This window comes from Vanacampus margaritifer, chromosome 4 (assembly GCF_051991255.1).
Source record: "Vanacampus margaritifer isolate UIUO_Vmar chromosome 4, RoL_Vmar_1.0, whole genome shotgun sequence".
In the NCBI taxonomy this organism is placed as follows: Eukaryota; Metazoa; Chordata; class Actinopteri; order Syngnathiformes; family Syngnathidae; genus Vanacampus; species Vanacampus margaritifer.
The window spans coordinates 15,985,151-16,006,346 of NC_135435.1; the positions used below are offsets into that span (position 1 = coordinate 15,985,151).

Consider the following 21,196-nt stretch of genomic DNA (forward strand, 5'->3'; position numbering starts at 1 on the left):
TATTTGATATCCTTGATTTAAGGTGCATCATGTACACACTTTGACCTCATTCATAAGAAAATTAGGTATACTAGTAAGACTAGGGCGCACTAATAAAATACTAGTAATAATGTTTCCACTTCTAGTGCCTATAATAGTACTGGTACACAGAATTAAACCTGGCTTACTGATAAACTACTGTGCTGTACTAGTAATAGGCTACTACAAGGCCAAACTAGAAATCTTCTGTCAAGTTCAAGTTGCCTCCTGGACTCTACGGTAAGACCAAAATGCTCATTAGGAGTTTTGCCTCACTAGTAACATGTACGGTAGTTGTTTTACTAGTATGCAAAATTTGACTTACGAGAATGCCAAATGTCATACAATAGTAGACGACAGACACTGTCAAGACATTAGAAAGAGTAGATTGTGCAGTTCTGTCAGGATTATTACCTTTGTAAAAGATGAATAATATTAGATACAGCTCTTTAATTGCCAAATAGATAGTGTACCTAATGTGGCCAGTAAGTACTGTACTTCCATTGATGATGTTTTTCCACACAAACCTATTCCAAATGCCTTTCTATCATCCATGTATTATATCAAACGTCTATAGAGAAATATCATCTATCACAACATCTGGACTTTGTGAGTGTGGAATATATTACATATTTTTGTCTGGTGCCCAGAGGTCCTGTCTGGATTATATGAACAGTACTTCTATAACCTCTTTGACCTGGAAAGTCCAATAAGTATTTCCATTATTCAATTTGTTAAAAATGTCACTTCGTCACATTGCAAACAGGTCCCATGCACCTCGAAACCACTTCACATACATGGACAAATACTTAAGATATTGATCATCTCCAGTGGAAAGCACAATACTTTGTAAAATAGAATGTCAGAAAATAAACAACAATAGCTACCAACAAACATATTGATTCTTAATCATCAAAGGTTAAATCCAGATAACCGGACTCTTCTTTCAGTGTTTGTGTTAATGTGTGTTTTCCAAAGTGATTCAAAAATGACTATGCTATTAGGCTAACAATGCTATAGTATTCCTCAAAATCAATCATCATGAATTCACTCAACTATTTGATCAAAAAGAATCACTCAGTGTAGCAGTTTAAAATTCAATTTTATTTTCAAATTGTGCAAAAAATATAAAACCATTTACAGTATACATGCCTGTATAAAAAGAAGGCAACCGAGAGAATTGAAACATAGTCACACATTCTGTTCATGACCTTGATGAGAAAAAAAAAAGACCAAAATGATACCATTATTTACAATTTCCATAACTTTACAAAACCCATTATATACTTCTCATTTCAATTGCGGTATGTTAAAGACCAGACTGCCAAGCATAGCGATAGGATTGAGGTAGAATAAAGTAATACAATGGACAGATTTTCTTAGTGGCCACACATTAATATGATATTGATATGAACAATATTTACTGGACCGATTAGCCTTGTTTGAGGTTGTGGTTGTACTTTTGTCCATTTTGGACACATTTCTCAAATAAAATGCCATGAAGTGTAGAATATTACAAAAGTGCATCAACTAAAGATTTTGATTTTGAACATGAAGCTTTCCACACTTGCTATTAGGACTCCCATGCCAACGTACTAAATGCTTCTGTAAGTGAAATGTGACACATTCATCTGTCTTGGGTGGGGTAGGGAAGGCAAACATTATTTTCATTGGAAATAAAGGCAGAAGAAGTAAATGCAGAAATGACCCGTTGCCATTAAATGTAACCACAATATTGCCAACATTCTTTGGGCCAAACAGCAACAAATCATGAGCACGAATGAAGAAGAAAAAAAACACAGACTGAAATGTTAATACATGGTACTATGTACACACTGATTAAATAAAGTGTGATCAGTATACATTCCTGCATATGAAAAATATTAATAACACCAATGTAAACATAAAAACTTTCATAGACCCAGCACCAGCTGTTCAATGCATTATAATTTACAACATTCACACGTGAAGCCTTTCTAAAGGTTCTCTCTATGTGGGAAAATGTGATTTCCTTGATTTTGCTTTAGGGGGGGGGGGGGCGGGGGGGTTCAGACTGTGTGGAGATCCTCCGCTTCCGCCCAAGGCACGTGAATGATTGTGGTATCAAACCTGCAAGCACTTCCTGCTCCTCAAGAGCAGGTGAGGTGATTTTAGGAAATATTGACAAATGCCTCACTCCCTTACGGCGAAGACGCGGAAGGAGCCTCCCTCTGTGTTGCTCTTGCTGCAAGGAAGAACAATAACATGATGAGGAAAGGGGTAATCAATTATTTTATCTTTAAATCACATTTTGCAATGTAGTTGGGGTGGCAGATTTATCGGAACTTAAAAAAAAAATTAAATAAAATCAGAGCATGGAAGGCTCATATGATGTGGATTCCATTTTGCGTTTTAAAAATGTTACTTGAAATTTAGGCTGCATGTCAATTCAGATTTTTTCATGTCAACATGAACAATATAATTCAGTTTTTTTTTTTCATCTGACCCAGGTATGTGGATGTAAATCAGTCTAGACACTCAGGTCGCACTCGTACGATCTATACGTCAACCAACGCCTCAATCTTTCGACAAAACAAACTGGCGTGAATACCAGGGGCGGAGCTACGTGCTGGCCAATGGTGGCTGACCAACCCCAAATCTAGGGGAAGATTTTAGATAGCTTCTTAGATATGATTTGAATGAATGTGCCATAGTTTGGCAGTATGCAAAATGGTGTCGGCCATTTGTCAACTAATAACTCTGATTGGCTATTTGCTAGCGAATCAGTGCATGAGATAGAAGGAGACTATGAGCTAATACACAAAAGCAAAGAAACAGGCATTATCTAGTAAATTAAAGCGTAAGTCAACCCCCCAATTTTTTTGACAATAATATGTTCTATGCAGCCCCACTGGTCTAAATATGGTATTCTGGTTAATATTGCGTTAGTGGAATATGAGTTAAGCAGCAAAATCCAGCCATTTTTATCCATCTCGGGGGGCGGCCATTTTGCCGCTTGCTGTCAAGAGAAGATAAGATCACAGTTGCTCAGGTCTCAGGTAACAACCAGTCACAGCTCAGCGTCAGAAAACAGGTGTGCTGTGATTGGTTGTTGCCCGATTACTGTGATGTCATCTTCAGTCGACAGCAAGTGGCAAAATGGCCGCCCTTTGAGATGGATAAAAATGGCTGGATTTTGCTTCAGAACTCCCATTCCACAAATGTAATATTAATTAGAATGTCATGTTTAGATTAGTAAGGCCACATATAACATATTGTCAAGAAATGTTTAAAGTTGACTTCCACTTTAAGCTCAGCAGAATGTTGTTTTTTTACTTAGATTTGCGGACAAACGCACATGTAATATACATATAATATTCTCTACAAGAAAGAATAATATTTTAGTGTAGTCATATTTACATTATAATAATGGATATGCCAACTTGGATGGCGTGTACCACCAGTGAGACGGTTTCATGCAAAGCCTTTATTTGCAATTGAATTGAAAACAAGCACATATGGTATTATGTGACATTTTACTGGCACAGACTCGCTAACGTGTTAACATGACAATGACTTTATAATATGTTCATTAGTGAGACCTTGAAGCTGCACATTTATTGATGATCACGATAGGCTCACCTGCTATCATATCGCACATAATTATTCTTATAGGAAAGCACTGATTAGGTGGTGCATTTCCAGCTCGGAGTAATCAGATCCACGGTGATTACTTGTCTATATAATAGTACCGCACTGTAGCTGCCATATTGTTGGCCCAGAGTACGGACCTCCACTCCAGCCTTTTATTGACCTGAAAGCGTTTCTTTACACTTTCATTGTAGTCAGAACGGTCCGACTTTTTGGACCACTCAGCACTTTGCACACTCATTTGAAATGCCAGGCTATAAAGTAAGCAAAGAGCCCATGTGTGGCCCATCCGCACAGCCAACCACACCATTACTCTTACAACAGCGCTGGCCACAAAAGGCCTCCCTCGCCTACTTTTGCGCCGTCTGAGCCGGCCGCAGCGATGTGAGAAACATGGCGCGCATGCAAGCAGGCCGCCGTGCGCTTTAAACACACATAAATCCTGCTATGGTGTGATGAATAAATGTACCTTTGTTTCACACACGTCTCAACTTTGAGCCGTGTCCAATGCATTTTGGCTGGACATTAGCACGATGCCGAAGAAGATAAATATTATATTTGATTTGATTTCAAAATGGACTTTGATTTGAATTTGAGACTCATCCAGTGTGCGGAGGATTCTGACCACAGTCAGGCTCCCACGTGCAGTGTAAGGTCTTTACACTGAAAGGGGTTTCTCTTAGCCTGGTTCCAAACATGCACCACATTTCGCTCAGCAGATTTGATGTCAGCAATGAAATTCAGGTCATTTTCAATAACCAACATGAATCAGATTATGGAATCAACTCAACTTGAATCGATTATGATAGCAATTATCTCAGCAGCTAATTGGATAAAAGTTTAGTTTGAATTATTGTGTGTGCTTTACAAGATGGAAGGAGCATGACCTGGTGAGTGACGTGGGAGGCAGCAAATGAGAGTGTAAATAAATACCGCGAGAACATTGTTTTTTTCTAAATGTATTTATCAATAATTTGAGTCAACATATATATTTGCTACCAAGTGGCGACAAGACGACTGAAAAGCACTACTTTTAAAAAGTTTTGAATTGCCTATGGATGACACAAGGTTTACTTTCGTTTAGTCCTCAACTCATTTCAGCATAAATTTCGAAGCGTTTTTTACTTCTTCCTACTCCCTTTTGAACATGTAAGCTGTGCTTAATGATGACCATGTATGTAAAAAAATATACTTTTCTTTTAAATCTTTTTATTTTAATTTCAGTATTTCCGTTGCTGGCTTATATGTTCAATAAACAAACAAACAACAAAAGTAAACAAGCACGCAAGCATAGATGCTACAAAATGGTGGATACGCATTACTTTGGATTTAAAGATAGCTCCTCAACTCACTTCAACGTAGTCAACAAGATGGTGGCAAAGCACTACTTTTATTTATTTGATGGTGGAAAAGCACTACTTTTATTTATTTATTTTTTTAGTTTAGTTTTGTTTATTAAAAGGACAGTGTGCAGTGACATTAAAAAGATGGCTGCACCAGATTTAGCACAACGCTAGTTTCCATCTGTAATCCCCATAAAAGTTAATAATTGCCTATAGATGCTATAAAATGGCTGTAAAACATGACTTTTGTCTAAAAGGAGCTCTCAACTTACTTGGCACCAAGATACGAAAAAATGGCAGCAAAGCACTACTTTGGTCTAAATGAAGCTCTTCAACTCACTTCTACATAGTATTCCTGGCAAACTAAGATGCCATAAAATGGCCACAAAGCAATAAATTACAAAAAGGGCGAATTTTTTAGAAGATAGTCCCCCTAAAAAATTTTTTTTTTTTTTCCCCCATTTTGAGCTGAACCCCCCAAAATTGCACAATTTAAAACAGGGTCTACTTATCTGCCGTAATCTTGACATTATAACTTTGTCCCCCTTTCTTTTTAGTCTGAAGCACTCCTCCTCTATTTGGAGTTCAAAATAAAATACAACAAATAAATCTAGTGCATAAACTGGCTCACTGCCAAAGGCAAACAATCCTATTTTCGAACAACACTACCTTGATCTTTTCCATAGATTTTCTGGGCTTTTTTCTGGCCCAGAGAGTTGTTGGCAAGAAAACAAAGGAAAAGCTTACCTTTCAGACTGGATGCCATTTTTCAGCACACCGACATAATTCTTTCTCTTGTCCAGAGGCAGGACGTCCACGAAGCCCCCGTCTGGTGGGATCACCCCTGCATGGATGGCCGCCTTACAAATACTGGAGTTCTGTTCAGAGTAAGAGGGTACAGTTTAGCACCTTGTCCACAGGTTTATATTTCTTTTAGGGCACGGCTCTGCTGAGACGTCCCCGGGGCACATTTGCTACACAGCGCTTGTGTCTGTTGACTTGTAACGAGACTGACAGTCCAGGTGTCTCTGGGGAGCTGTGATGTGCAGCCAGCTGGACGTCATCGGAGGCGAAGTTCGTACAAGGTGAGAGCCTATTAAACTTCACGTAGACGTTACGTGCCAGTGCCAGTCCTAACTCAACACACTGACTCATGAAGGTGACGTGAATTCTTGCACATCAGTGTTTAGTTTGCTTGACAGTGAAGCAATCCACTTTCAAACACGGTTTAGACCCGCTTGCAGTGGTCATGAACAAACCAGTCTTCCTAAAGACTTCAGTTTTCAGCTCAAGGCCCAAGTTATATATTTCGGGGGGTTTCTCAGGGCCCAACAGACAAGTGAAGAAGGTGACTCGACATCAGCTGTTTACCCTTATTGCTTCCCACGTTCTAATAATAATAAAAAATAATAATAACAAAAACCAAATCAAAAGTGAAGCAGCCTCCTGGGACATTGTTGGACATAATGACCAAAAACACAACAGATGTGACATGTCAGCGAGGCTAATCTTAACAATTTTATTGCCGGATAGACTAAAGTTATCGTAGTTAACAAAAACTAATGACATAACTAAAGCTAAAATTGAAAAAAATATTTTAGTTAACAAAAAAAATAAAAATGCTTAATTAAAAAAAAAGAAAGAAAATGAACTGAAAATATATCTTAGGTTTATGAAACTAGCTAAAACTAACAATATCTAAAGCAAAAATTTTCAAATATATTTATTTTGGTATTGCTGTAAGAAGAAGAACAGCCGTTTGAGAATTGTAGTTTACCTTTTTTTATTACACAATACTTCATGACCATATTTTTTTTAAATATTGCACAAATATTGCATATTTTTTTAAAAATCTAACTAATACAAACTAAACTAAAATAAAGTATTTAAAAAAAATTAAATACTAAAAAAAACATAACATAAAAAACACCTGCTCTGAAAAACTAATTTGAACAAACTGAAATTTAAAAAAGCAAAAGACAAAATGAAATAAAAAATTATAAGTAAAAATAAAAACAAGTCTAACTATTTTCTTTTTGGCAAAGTCTATCCTTGCCTTTAAAGTTGCAGCTTGTTGTAGTGCAGATCTTACATCTCTCTTTCTTAAGTTCAAGAATTATACATCTTTTTTTTTTTTTTACAACATTTTGTAAAAGAGCCAGTAGGAGTTCCTCAAGGTCTCTATATAAGTACTCCAATTATTTGACTCCAAGGTAACCATTTGTATCGTTTACCTCCGGAAAAACAGTTCTTGTCATGTATTTAACCCCTACAGACCCGCAATTTTTCTGCTAGGCAAATTTTTATTTTAATTTTTTTGTGCTGATTTTGACTTTTTTTCCATATAAGAACAACATGCGGAAAAAAAATATAGGGTTATCTCAAGTTTTTATTTGTTATAGTGAACGCTATGATAATATGGCTGTAACGTGTTGTAAACTCACCAAGTTTATATGTAACATTTTTAACATGAGCATCATGCATATCAACTTGCAATTAATTGTGATTGGTTAGCTAGGATCCAATCATAAACCAGAAGTATTGACATCATCCAAATGATGCGTTTTGTTGGTTTAGACACGCAAATATGTCATGTTCACTGCAATCATCTATGGGTCCGAAGGGGTTAAGTAAAGTTGGGTTGTTATGGTATAGTATTCCTCTCATCACATTAACGTATCCACAAAATAATCAATGATGCGTTTGCCAAAAGCTCATCACTTACGTCTGTGTAGATGTTGCTGCCAACAACTGGTGACCAATAAGAGGGTTGACTCTTGCAGTCAGAAGGACAGAAGACTCTGAAGAAGGAATTGGACATTGTTGTAAAATGTAGCAACATCACGAGCTGTGATTAAAATGCTGCTTTAACTTGTTTGATTGGAATAATGTGCATCTATAATGAGAGTACAAGTTCTTTCCAGATTTCGAGGATAGTTTCAGTCCTCAGTTTCAAAATACAGAAAAATACTTTTTGAAACAAAAATGCACTTTTTGTCTAAATTTCAGTTGTCCTGAGACAAAATGTAACTGTAGCTGTCGTGAAAGTGATTACTAAATAATATTTAAAATGGCTTTTTTTTTTCTCTCCCTCTTTTCCCTTTCTTTTGATGACCAACGTAAATAAATATGCAACACATAAAATGAGTTGTTAAGATCAGTATATTTCCAGAAGAAAAAAAAAGAAAAAAAGATCAGTATATTTTTATAAAAATAACAATTTAAGGTATTTTTTCCCAAAAATGTCCACCAATAAAAATAAATAAAAAATTTAAGAAAAAAAGACCAGGCCTAGTTGTAAGCTTAGTCTCGCATGCTTTAGTGAGCGCCTGTGACGAGTTACCTTGGACAATGTGAGAGGGGCTTTTTGAATGGGCAGATTTCAGCCACTGTAGTGTAGCAGTCTATGTTGGTTTCTGTTACAGATAAAACGAGAAAATGCAAAATTGATGATGATGATGATGATGATGATGTACAGTCAACATATGTCAGTCACTTTTCCTCTTACCTTGTACTTTGGCCATCATGAAGGCATTTCCCGGCCTATATTTACTGTAAAGCACATTCAAAGTTGTGTTTAGAGTGGAGAAATCTACAATTTATTGCTGACTAAATTATCGCTAAAAACAAATTGAGGTTTACCTGAAAGACTCGATGGAATTTTTCGTGGCTTTGACAAAGAAGGGAACTTTTGCTTCCATCCTCGTGATGTCGACAAGTCCTCCATTGTTGTCGATGGCACCAAAGTGAATGGCGGCACGGCAAATACTCGATTGCTACTCGAACAATCGAAAACACTTTTTCAGTCACTATTCATTAACGTCAATTTGTTATATTATTCTCTACCATACTCACCACATCATAGTACAGCGTTCCCCAAACTTTTCCTTTCCTATTCATGCAGTTAGCGGGACACTTGTATCTACGGAATCAGAAAAAATAATTATAACTTAATTATGATATACTTTTTTTTTCAAGCAACACTCTTGAGGAGGTATTAATTTCCTGGTGATAATATTTTGCTCCCAAGTCAAAGAAAAAAAATGGTCCGAACGGCAGCTTGTATCTCAAGGCACTATGCTGTTGTTTAAGTTTGCAATCATTGCAACCGTACCAAGAGTTTCTCCAATATTTTGGGAGCCTTTTTTAGTTAAATTTAGGGCCTTTAAGGACACTTTTTTTCTATATAGTTTTGCCAGCGCTGACAAGACAACCATAGTTGGGATAGTTGGTTATTTCAACTTGACAATGCAGGAAATGCTCAGACATCAATTCATTAAGATTTAGTTTTGGCTTGGCAAGTAACATGTCAGAAAATGGTCACAAATGTTGATCATTGTTTTCCAAAAGTGAAAGCAGATGTTTGCAAATGTTTGATTTGGATTCGACACAAGGATAACAAGTCAGCGTTCTTTCTTTATTGAAAGTTAACTTGGTGTACATTTGTGTTAAGGTTTATCTTTAAAAAAAAAAAAAATAATAATAACATTACCTGTTGCAGGTTACTCCTCTACACTTGTCTCGCAATCTGGTCTCACACTTGATGGTCTGAGCTGCAAAAAACAAAAAAAACAACAACACATATTCAAGTTGAGAAATGAGGTAAAACAATAGAGCAATTTGAAAGTAATGTATAGTATTATAAAACTCACCCAGGTTGGAGTTACTAGGATTCCTTGCAGATGGGCTGCTTGGTGTAGACGGCCTGGACACGGGTTTCTTTGGAGCGGAGGGTTTGGGTTTGGGTGCGGGTTTAGCGGTTGTGCGAGGCGCGACGGGCACCTGAGGCTTCTCCACTTCGTTCATATCCTCAGTCTCGGTACGCTGGGAGTCTAAGATTGGATACAAAGTCATGATGGGTCGTCAGGTCGGGGCGTAACAGTGGAACCTCCGAAGCTGAATGCCTCGTGCTCAAAAGATAAGACCTGTTTTTTTACAGCGCTATCTGCTCACCTTTGTAGCACAAATTATTCCTGCATCCTCCTCCGTAGCTGGGAGGGCACTGGGAACAAGGGCGGCCATTTTTATAGGGAGCCTCCCCGATCCAGTTGCCCCTGCAGGAACACATGGCACACATGTTGACTGAGGTTTGGAACTTAAGTTGTCAGCATCACTTTGCTGCTCTTGTAATGACTTTAACACTATTCGCCTGCGGTCAACCCTCCTAAGAGGCTAATAAAAGCCCTCCTCCTCGTCTGAAAATGGAATGGAAACAAGCTCTTATTTTTCTTTCCCAATGCTTCATTATCGCTTTTCTATTTTCTGACTTGTGGAGGAATCCGAGTGGCCCCAAAATGTCATTCAGGCATTCAAATGAACGGTCAGGCTGACAGCTGTGAGTACGTTCGCTGCCAGGATTTTAAGGAAGAAAAATGTAAGCAAAGAGCAAAGGTGTCATTTCTGGAATCTTTGGTCTTACTTTGGGGAGTAGTTGCACACGAGGTAGACGGCGTTCTCCCATGTTTCCCCCCACACGTTCATCCTCGGACAGACGTGAACGGCGCAGCCAACTCTGCTCGTGGTGGCCCAAACCACCTGTGAAGAGGGGAAGAAAAGAAAAGCCAACGTAAGCTGGATGTTCTGAATGAATGAAAAGACACATCGAGTAGGTTAACCTATAAAAGTGGCGGCCCATTTTTCCCCTCAAGTCGTCTCTCTCTCAGCTTTCAGGTCAATGGATCATTCCAGAGGAAGCGAGCAGACGTGCGGTCACGATTAACGAGGCCAGTGGGACGCAGCGCCGTGGCCAGCCCTGTTTTTATGCCCCCGTCAGACGCTCGTCTCGTGTGAACACACTTTGCCCTCTGGGATGTTACCTCCATCCTTCTCGTCAAGCAAATGGAAAAGCCGTCATGCTCTAATATCTTACTCGGAAGCGTCCAAGGTCAAATAAAACACCTTGTTAAACGGAAAACTGCTGCAGCGGTGCGAAAGATGAATGATGTGCCATTTGAAGGGGAATACGACACTGCAGGTTCCAAAACTCCTAACTTTTCCCTCAAATGTGTGTGCGTGCTCTCCATCCTTAGGAATGTTTATCGTTTTCTTTTTTTTTCTCCTGGTAGTGATGTTTCGAGGCCACTGGAAGCAATGAGTCAGCACGCAGAACGCATGTGTGACGTGTGCTGCGACATTAGCTGAGGAGTCTCCATCTTATATCGAATGAGGCTTCACAGTCGTTATATATCAAGCCGTTCTCCCTGCTCTTAAATTATGTGGGCGTGTCCACTAAATGCCCTACAAAACTTTTAACTGTCATTCAAATTAACCTGGAAAAATGGATCTAGCATATTCCCTATGCCTAACCCTAAATGCATACTTCAGTTGCAAAAATATATCCACTTAAAGCCACCACACCACAACAACGAGGCACTCTAAAGCGATCACGCCAATGCAACGCCCTGGTCCACATTCAACCTCTAAAGCTGGACTTTTTTTTGGGGGGGGGGGGGGGGGGTATACTGAACTACAAAAACAAAGGAATTGACCTTGCCGTTCCAATACTTTTGGAGGGGATTGTAGCTAACTGCACGTTACAAAAATCGTGCTGGATAATCAGTGATGTGAATGGAGGTGCTCTTATATACCATTTAGCCAGAAGTTTTCAAGTATATTATATTCCGTAGGCTCAAATCTGGAAGGAAGGAAACTCATGGACAAGGTTTGGTGCTCAGTTTAAGAAGTCCCCCCCCCCCCCCCCCCCTCACTGCAGCATCTTTAAAGGAATCCAGGTCAAGCATGGAGGGATGAGTGTGAATGACTACCAGATGGCTCTGGTCAGGTTTCAGGCTGAGGGGCAGAACGAGGAGTCCGGATGTTTCTGTAAACACATCCCAGCAGCTTCAAAGGAATCGGAAAGATTTTCTCCAAATGCAGCTACACTCAGCGGCCATCAGAAAAAACAAAGTTACAATACCTTCAGAATCGCATTTGATGACCTGACAAAGATAATAGCAGGATACTTAGTTTCGATTGACACCATCTTGGATGTATTCATTTAAGGCGGTAGCGGGTGAGCGGAAAATCCTGCAAATGGTTTGTAATATGTATTACAGTGCTATTTTTTTAGTTTAGTATAGTTTCTGCCCAATCTCCTGGTCCATCCCCTGCTGTATAGGCAGCAGTGCAGAATGGTGAAAGTTGTGAAGGAAACAGCAAAGTGGCTGTGACTAACATTTTTTCCCCCATTAGGCACTGGCGCACACATAATTGTGAACCATAATTGTGTCCAGCAATAAAAAGCTGCGGAAATGTGACTTAACGAGGAAAAAGAAAAGAATTTAGTATAATTATTTTATTTCAGTTTAATAATTATAACAAATCAAATAAGTGAACTAGCTTAAATGCTAACACGCAATGGGAAACGGGCTAAAAAAATAGCATCTATGTGTTATAACCCGAGGTGGGTAGTAACGAGTTACATTTACTCCGTTATATTTACTTGAGTAACTTTTTGAAAAAAAATTACTTCTCAGAGTAGTTTTACCACACAATACTTTTTACATTTACTTGAGTAGATGTGTGAAGAAGAAGAAACGCTACTTTCCGCGGACACATTGCTTATATACAGGAAATGCGACCCTGGTTGAAGACAGGCAGGCCTGATTAGAACCCGAAAGAGTCCACTGAAAGATGTCGTCTTGGTGCTTTCGCTTTAAAAAACAGCCAAGATGCGCCGAGCGAGTTACGCCACAATTTGTGAATGGATTGTGCTTGGACTAACGTGACTGCTTGCACCGTTTGATCTAAAAAAATATTTTAAAAATTTCGGATTTGAAGATGCCAGCGTTTGCACATAATTTGATGTTTTTGTCTGATGACATTGTCTTAAAAAATAAATCAGACTTCATGATCAAGCAGTTACTTGAGTATTCTTTTCAGCGAATACTTTCTTGCTTGTACTTGAGTGTGTTTTTTTTTATGACTAGTTTTTACTTTTACTACCCGCCTCTGGTCATAACGCTAAGAAACATTGGAATACAAACTGCGCAGCCACACATGATGTACCTAAACAATACAACAGAACTCATAAGCATATATTCTTTATCCTCTGCAACGAATGACTAATATTAATGAAGGTTAGTGAAATGTTTGGTGAAAGGCTGGAACAGATTAATGACATTTCAATTCATTTCAATGGGGAAAGATGATTTGAGATTATTAGGAACACCCTTCAGCATGATGCAACAGTGAAGTTGTACACCAGTACAACCACAAACGGTTTGAAAACTGACCAAATTATATTCATAAGGGCCAATTTGTGTTTATTAGATGGAGTGGCATGTAAGCGTCCATCTTTTTTTCTTCTTGGTTTGCCTTCCCTTCACGCTTCTTCAACCAGCACTCCCACTTGTTTCTCGTTCTTAATACCTCTTTACCTAATATACCCCTTGTGTGTTGTGCTCTCTCTCCTCACCTGGGTGTAGTGGGTGCACATTGGCCCGGAGCAACGCTCGGGACACCACGGGTTGCACTCGTGAGGGTAGGGATAGGTGTAGTCTTTCACCTCGTCGTACCAGGCCTGAACGTGGAAAGCGGGTGAGCGGTGTCTGCGCAGACAAGACAGTGGGTTCAGTCAAAAAGCAATGAAAAAAAAAAAAGTATCAAAGTGAACTAAACACAGCCTCGCCGCCTGACAAATGAGTTTGGTAAACATGTCTTTTTAGGGTATTGAAGAGTGCACAGCGCGATGGCGGAGATAGAGAGAGAGAGAGCAAAGGGAGCGGAAAGAAGGGAATCCTCAGTGGGTGTGCTGGCACAAGAAGAAAGGAGGGAAAGGGGGGGAGGAATGAACGGCTGGGTGAGAATGAGAGCAGATTCCTGGAAGGGCACCTGCTGTGATGGCAATACACGGTCAAACACAGAGGCCTACTGTGGACACACACACACACATTCATACAACAGTCAACCCCTACATACTGTACATTACATGGGCAAAACCAACCATTACGGATGGACGGGTTTCCCAATACTGGTACACTTTCCCAAAAAAAAAAAAAGTTGAAATAAATCATCGGGTCGAATGTACAACAGCGGTTTACAGTAATGGCTCCCCAATGATACATGGACAGACCCCAGACAACATGTACATGCTTAACACTAAAGATGTTAATAAATTCATTTTAAACACAGATTTAGCACAGTTTGGCAGAATTTTGGCCCGATTTATGGTGCCCTTAGGGAGGGGGGAGGGGGATGAATGACAGAGTGCGGTGGTGGCGGCCAGCAGTGGAGACAGGAAAAAAGACTACTTGCAACTGGCACGGTTTCCGCCAGCTCTCAGCCAGACGGGCCTGTCGACAACACTTAAGTGATTGCCAGTGACTGTCAATGTGAAATGAGTTACCGGCAGATGTCGTTAGCGACACCGTGTGTAAGTGAGCCAAGCGCACGCACGCACACTGCGCTGGATCGTGTGTGAGGAGGAAGGAGTCACTGATACGTTCCAATTTCTGCAGTTTAAAGGCAAACTGGAAGATGAAGGTAAGTGTGGATTAAATTAAAATGTATGCACTATATCACATTTCAGCATTATGGCCCTCCTCAACGGCACAATCAGTAAACAAACCTTGTGTAATGTCCCATTTGACCAAGGCAGGGCAATTGAGAAAACAGGGTGATGATTTTAGCCTTCTTCTCTACCACTGTGGTTTAAATGTGTGAATTGGAACAACGGCAAGTTTATTCCAAAATAGGAATTCAGAAATTGAGGGCAAAGATGTGCTTTGTTGATGGTGAAATGAATAGCGCATTGTCACCTGCTAGCATGCTAGCAATTATGTTTAGCGAAATTATTTGATTGGGAAGTCCACCCAAAAATTTTCTGGACAATAATATTTTCTATGTAGCCACACTAGTCTAAAAACAGTATTCTGGAATATTGCGTTTGTGGAATGGGAATTAAGCGTCAAAATTCAGCAGTTTTTATCCATTTCAGGGGGCAGCCATTTTGTCACTTGCTGTCAATTAAAAATGACACCCCAGTTGCGCAGATAACAACTAATCACCTGTTTTCTGAATTTGGACATGTGACATTTGCAAGCTGAGCCATGATTGGTCGTTACCCGAGCAATTATGTCATTTTCAGTCGACAACAAATGGCAAAATGGCTGCCCCATGAGATGGATAAAAACAGGTGGATTTTGCTGCTTAATTATCACAATGCCGTGTTTAGACTAGTGGGGCTGCATAGAACATATTATTGTAATGAAAATGATAGGGCTGACTTGTATTCATTTGTACTTGTAAATAAAAATTGCCTGTTGATTGAGTAACAGCTCCAACACGGATAATAAATATCATCGGAAACAAAGCGGCCAAAAGAAGACATGTTGGGCGTGCTCACCTGCCCCAGTGAACTGCCAGGTTCTGCCCGATGGACATGAGCAGGTCCTGAGGTCCGTGATCCCACTGGCACACCTCCGCCCAGTGAGTGGCAGACCGCTCCAGCTCCTCGTCCCACACCTGCCGACATTCACAAGCTCCACTTAGAAGTTCATACCCGAATATAGGCATTCAAAATCTTCAAATGGGACTTTTGCCCTCGCTCATGGTATGTCGTCATCAAATAAATGCTTAAAACAGCTTTCCATCGCAGAGAGGACACCGACCTTACACGGCCCTCTGCGAGTAAACTCCTCAGTAAATTTCCAGTCTTTTGGTGGTGGCGCATACACACAGACACACACTTTTCCCAGCACACTGCCTAACCTTCAAGGAGTCCCAACAACAATAATTCCTCTACTTTGCCCACTCCAGTGCCATGCAGGCTCCTAACAAGCCCCCCCTCCCTCGCTTGTCTTCTCCAGCATGAAGCAGGTAGACTGCACAAAGTCAGCATTATTATCCAGCTTGTTAAAAAGAAACACACAATGCAGCAGGTTGCTAATAGTGTGCCGTCATGACTGTAAGTTTTCCAGCTATTTTAACAATAGTGTTTTACAACTTGAGTACTTAGAATTGTCCATGCATGAATTGGAGGTCAAATATATTTTAAGAAAGATATTGTATTTCGAAAGGCACATCTTGGTGCCGATCTGTCAAAATGACTTCACGTGCATCGAGTTTCCCCGAGCGTCCCTCACCATGTACTCCATGTCGGCGGCGCTGGGGTACACGGAGCCCCTCAGCTTGTTGTGCAGCTGGAGGATCTCCTCCCGGTCCGACCAGCGGATGGCACGTCTGCTCCTGCCGCCGTTTCCATCTTGGCCGGTGCTGTTGTGACCCACTTCTTGGTCCTCATAGCGACTCAGCAGCTGCCTGAGCTCCTTGGAGTCGGGCAGGAAGAGAGACGCCGAGCTTCCGAGCCAGATCAGCAGGAAGGAGAGGAGAGGGATGACGGCCATTGTATATGTGAAGGGGAGCTGGTCCTGACACAACCTGCGGGGGGGGGAACAGTTTGTCATTTTCTTCCTGTTATGGGAGTACAAATTACAATAGTTGACTGATTACACATCTCATTTACTGAAAACATCCTCTTGCTTTGAGTTTTTACTGCATCACAATATGACAAATATGCGCAATAGGATATGAACCAGAAATGGTGACACTAATGACTGTTTCTACACATGCAAAATTTGATCTTCCGATCCGTCATTCACTTCTGAGTCAAGATAAATCACCTTTCAAGAAAAATGCAGAAAAATATTAGGAGATACTTTAATATCAAAATGTTACAACCATTTAAGCATTGAATATTTGAACACAAATAGTGTTCGAGATCTCTCCATATCCATATTTCTGCATTATACTGTCTCCAGGTGGCCAAGGTTAAAAAAAAAAAAAAATGTTCCAATTGAATTATTTTATTACTATATGTTCATAAAGTACAATATCACAGTGTGAAATTTTCCTCATTAAAAAAAAATACACATTACAAACATTTTGTGTTTTGAGTTACAATCGGTGTCGGGAAACAAATTAAACTCGGTTCTCAGTGAACCACTGCTAAGTTTTATGTGTCCGTTTTTAAAGCGATACTTGACTCATTGAGCCATTTTCAGCAATAAAAAGTTAATATTTTGCCCGGGAATTCATTTCATAACTTCATTATTTTTCATGTACATTGAATCCCTAAAAACACATTTTCCACTTGCTGTGAAAGATGAAGAAATACGTAACGACCAATCACGGCTCACCTGTTTTCTGTGACGTCATCTGCAGTCGACAGCAAGTGAAAAAAATATTTTTTAAAGGTATTAATTGTTCGTGAAAAATAATGGAAGTTATCACATTAATTATAGACAAAATTACAAATATCTATTTTTAAATCCATCAAAGCACCAGTGGCACATGATGTAATGCAGATCTATACACACTGGACACACTATTAGGTACACTTGCAAAGTCCAATGAAAACAAGTCAAATAGGTGCATCAAAAATTCAATAAAGTGTTGCAAACTAAACATCGTGTTACATGTCTGACATGTTAATGAAAAGTGAACATTATTTTGTATAAGCATTTATTTATTTTTGCCACAGCTGACTATTGGATCTCATTTTGTCACCAATGTTGCGGCCAATAATGATTTAATGCCTAACAAGAGGGAGGACTTGTTCAAATAAAGCGAGAAAGGTGCAGCGGGTCCGTGTGAACCCAGAAGAAAATAAACAGCAGTTCTCGCTCGCCCTGCTTCGCTCCTTATCCTTGAATCCCTTCACCTCTTTCTTTCCCCCTGGCTGCAAAGAGGCGGCTTGAGGTCTGGCACCGGCTCTGTGTCAACACGCCGTGCCAGGGGCAGCTGAGCCAGGCAACAGGCAACAGGCAACAGGCATCAGGCACCACACCCTGCTGCTGCTGCTCGCACTCAACCGAGAGCAACTTCGCTGCCCCGGGCCCTTCTCACGACCCTCCTGAATTTTAGACCCGAGTGACAGACGGGGTGAGAAGACATGGATGCATACTGTTGCTTCACGTAGTCCGGCCCCTTATGAACTCTTTGCAGAGGGGGTGGGGCTGACCTTTACTTCACCTCGGGCACCATGCTTGCATGTCAACTCCACTTTCTGATAACACACCTGCGTGTATGTATGTATACGTCACTATATACACGTCACATACAGTGGTGTTCAAAATGTGGGCCGGGGGCCATTTGATGGCCCGTTGCCCATTTCTTACTGGCCCTGTATTAGCTAATACAGTGGTGCAAAGACTAATTGGTTTTTCGAGACGCGAGTTGTCACTTGACCATTTTTTTTCTTGCAAAAGAGCAAAATTTGAGCTACACTTCACATCACAATCGCGAGATGATGACAGCACACATCACAACCTGCAGCCACTATTCTCAGTGGTTTGCTTCCAGTGGAAGGACAATACATTAAGTACATGCATGTTTAGTGGGGGGGTTCCCCCATTTTTTCCAGATTATATGGAAAAGAAATGTCATCACAGTGAGTTTTTATACAGTGCAAAAATGTTGAGTTAATTTTTTCTTCTGTTGAGTTTAATAGAGTAAGAGTAATAGAGTAATTTTGATTGTTTTAAGGGTTTGGGGAGGCTAGAATGTATTAATAAAAAAATAAAAAAAATAAAAATGGCAATGTGCCAACATTTGAATGTTACAGCAAACCATATTTTTAGTATAAAGAAACTAAACTTTAATGAAACTTTATCACAAAAATTGAATGTTACAAGATATCAGACAGTCCATTTTTTGGGGGTTATGGTTTATTTTTTGTCATCCAACCCATAATAGCAATTGTGATAATAAGCTGACATTTAGACTGCTTTTTCCCTTTAAAAATGTGAAACAGCCTGAACTACTGTGTATTCAAGTGTATTTTAGTATGTCACGTCCACAGCGTCAAGTGGCCTCCTCTCTTTTTTTGTGTGTGTGTGTGTGTGTGTGGGGGGGGGGGGGGGGTGGCTCTCCGTGGAAACATTTTGACATCCCACTGTTTATATTATCATCCATATGTATATCTCATTTTATACTCACTGCTGTACTTTTGTAACAATTTGCTCAAAACTATCTTTATAATAGCTTTTTTATTTGACCATTTATGACTGTTTTTTTTTTCTTTTCTTAGTAGATTAACACCTTAGCTGTTCATAAAGGTAAGTCTTGCAAGCCTCTGGCCAATAGTTTTCAGACTGGATTCAGGTTTGAATTTCCCGTCCTCTGTCTGCGGGTGTCGTGCACATTGTGTACAAGAATAATGAAAAATGCAGTTTCATTTTCTGGCCACAGGTGGCAGTAGCGAATCGAAATTCAATTTTCTGTGTTCAGTAGCTTTAAAATGACTTTCAATATGCAATATTATGCAGATTAATGTTCATAAACTGTACAGTTCATATTGGGTGCATTATATTTAATCATTGTAGCATTTTTACATCACTGTCAATAGATTTCATTTCCCTCACAGGATGAATATTATATCTATCTATAGTATCTGTCTATATGTGCATCCATCTTTTTTTTTTTTTGGCAAGTAACCATATTTGGTAAGTCCTAACTGCATGCTTTTGCCAAGCCTCAACATAAGCAGAAAATATATTCAACAGGTGATTAGTTCAGGATATACCAATTTCATTATTCATGAGTTTTCTTGATTACTTGACCTAGTTCTGTTAATCAGTGGCAGTGGAGCTTTTAGGCTGTTTACCTGTCAATCAAAGTGCTTGGTGATGATACAAAAAAAGAAATAATGACAAATGTGGCAGAAGTCACAAAGTCAAACTCTCGAATGTTGAACTTCCAAACATTTCAATGAGGGTCATTGGAGGCTGCAGATCCTTATTACACATTCATCATTATTCAATTCTGTGCTCACTTTGCTTTTTAAACGGAATACACTAGACAATCCTGATATAAATGAAAAAAAAAAAAGTCTCAAGGCAGATTTCAGCAACAACAAAAAAACTATGTTATCTCACCTCTGCTCGTCTTCTGTCACTATTCACTTGCTTGAGGGTTGTGTCTTGTATTCCCGTGTGAGGATCTGCTGAGATTTGTCTGCACGCAGGATGTGTGTCTCCAGTCGGAGCTGCTTCGAGAGCCTTATATAGAGAAAGGACCCCTCAGGATCAGAGGAGGGGAAGAGAAGGGGGGGGGGGATCCTCCCCCGCACCAGCCTCCTTAAAATGTTCCTGGCTCAGCGTGTGCACGAGCAGCAGCAGCAGCCTCACGTCAAAAAGGAAAACTACAAATAATGTTAATCATCACACTGACAAATGAGTCGAGCAGCTGGATCAGCAGCCCAGAGTGGAGCTGGGCTGACTGACTGCCGGGTGCGCACACACACAAATATGGTTAAATCTTCAAATCAACACCAACAAACTAATTAGTCATCTATGTGGTTAGAATATAAACACGAAGAACGCAGTTGGCAGTATTTTTGCGTAGAATCGGGTTATTTTTATGAATCAGAGAACGAGTTGCATGTAGACAGCATCGGCACTCGTACAAATACTATAATGTACTGACACCTCACTTCTCGCATAAGTCATTTGGGATAGATTTCCTTTGTTTTTATTCCCTATTTCTTAGTAAATGTTATTCATTGAACATCTATGCCGTTTAGATCAATTCAGGGGGGATATTGCGTTAGCACCAACAATTGACAAAAGTATTAGGACAGAGAATGAAAAGTTGAAGGAAATATGGAGTCACTGTCCATCCATTGCAGCTACCACGCTTTAAGGAAAATTTTGCACATGATGTTGGAAGTGTGTCTGTGGGGATTTTGTTTTGTTTTTGTGGTCCACTTATCCACACCAAACTCCTCCACGCAGGCAGTTATGGACCTTGGAGAAGAAACGGGCCTTCCCGAACTGCCCTGAAGTATGGCCGCATACAAAATGGCTTACTAAGATAAATAAGATTCAGAAAGAACTGGACTGGTTAATAGTTAAGGGGGCAACAGGTGTGTCCCAATTGGGCACACAATGTTGACTAAAAGGGAAGTCCATCATCCAGTGAAACAATCAATGTGGCAAGTGGCTGGTTGGCACATGAATGACGCAAATATTTTGCAACTCGGGGGGTTTCCACACTACCGCTTTTATTGCATTTCAACTGCAGTATTAAGCTATCATGTTCCTATGACATTGTGATTCCTTTTCAGAAATAAAATAGTAGTGGGTGTAGAATGGGGGGTCCTCGAGAACCAGGCAGAGGCTGTAGTCCTATAGGAATACAGGCTGCTTCTAAATAGGGACATTTTGCCTCTTAAAATTTGAGACAGTGCAACTAAAACTTTAATC

General features: G+C 39.9%; 1 protein-coding gene across 1 annotated transcript; it reads right to left on the reverse strand.

Moving 5' to 3' along the window:
- Positions 1-1,101: 1,101 nt before the first annotated feature.
- On the reverse strand, positions 1,102-20,015 carry crispld2 (cysteine-rich secretory protein LCCL domain containing 2). The gene is made up of 15 exons (XM_077564810.1): positions 19,868-20,015; positions 16,076-16,370; positions 15,337-15,455; positions 13,408-13,540; positions 10,411-10,526; positions 9,945-10,045; positions 9,644-9,823; positions 9,484-9,544; positions 8,847-8,913; positions 8,634-8,767; positions 8,500-8,543; positions 8,335-8,407; positions 7,717-7,792; positions 5,739-5,869; positions 1,102-2,242 (listed from the first exon to the last, which is right to left on the reverse strand). The coding sequence occupies exons 2-15, from the start codon at positions 16,334-16,336 to the stop codon at positions 2,191-2,193; spliced, it is 1,548 nt and encodes a 515-aa protein (XP_077420936.1). The 5' UTR covers positions 16,337-16,370; positions 19,868-20,015; the 3' UTR covers positions 1,102-2,190.
- Positions 20,016-21,196: the final 1,181 nt, after the last annotated feature.

Coding starts and splice junctions, on each gene's coding strand:
- crispld2 (XM_077564810.1), bottom strand. CDS start 16,336: ATGGCCGTCATCCCTCTCCTCTCCTTCCTGCTGATCTGGCTCGGAAGC. Junction 8,544..8,633: donor AATTCCATCGAGTCTTTCAG/GTAAACCTCAAT, acceptor TGTGCTTTACAG/TAAATATAGGCCGGGAAATG. Junction 2,243..5,738: donor AATGGCATCCAGTCTGAAAG/GTAAGCTTTTCC, acceptor TCTTCCTTGCAG/CAAGAGCAACACAGAGGGAG.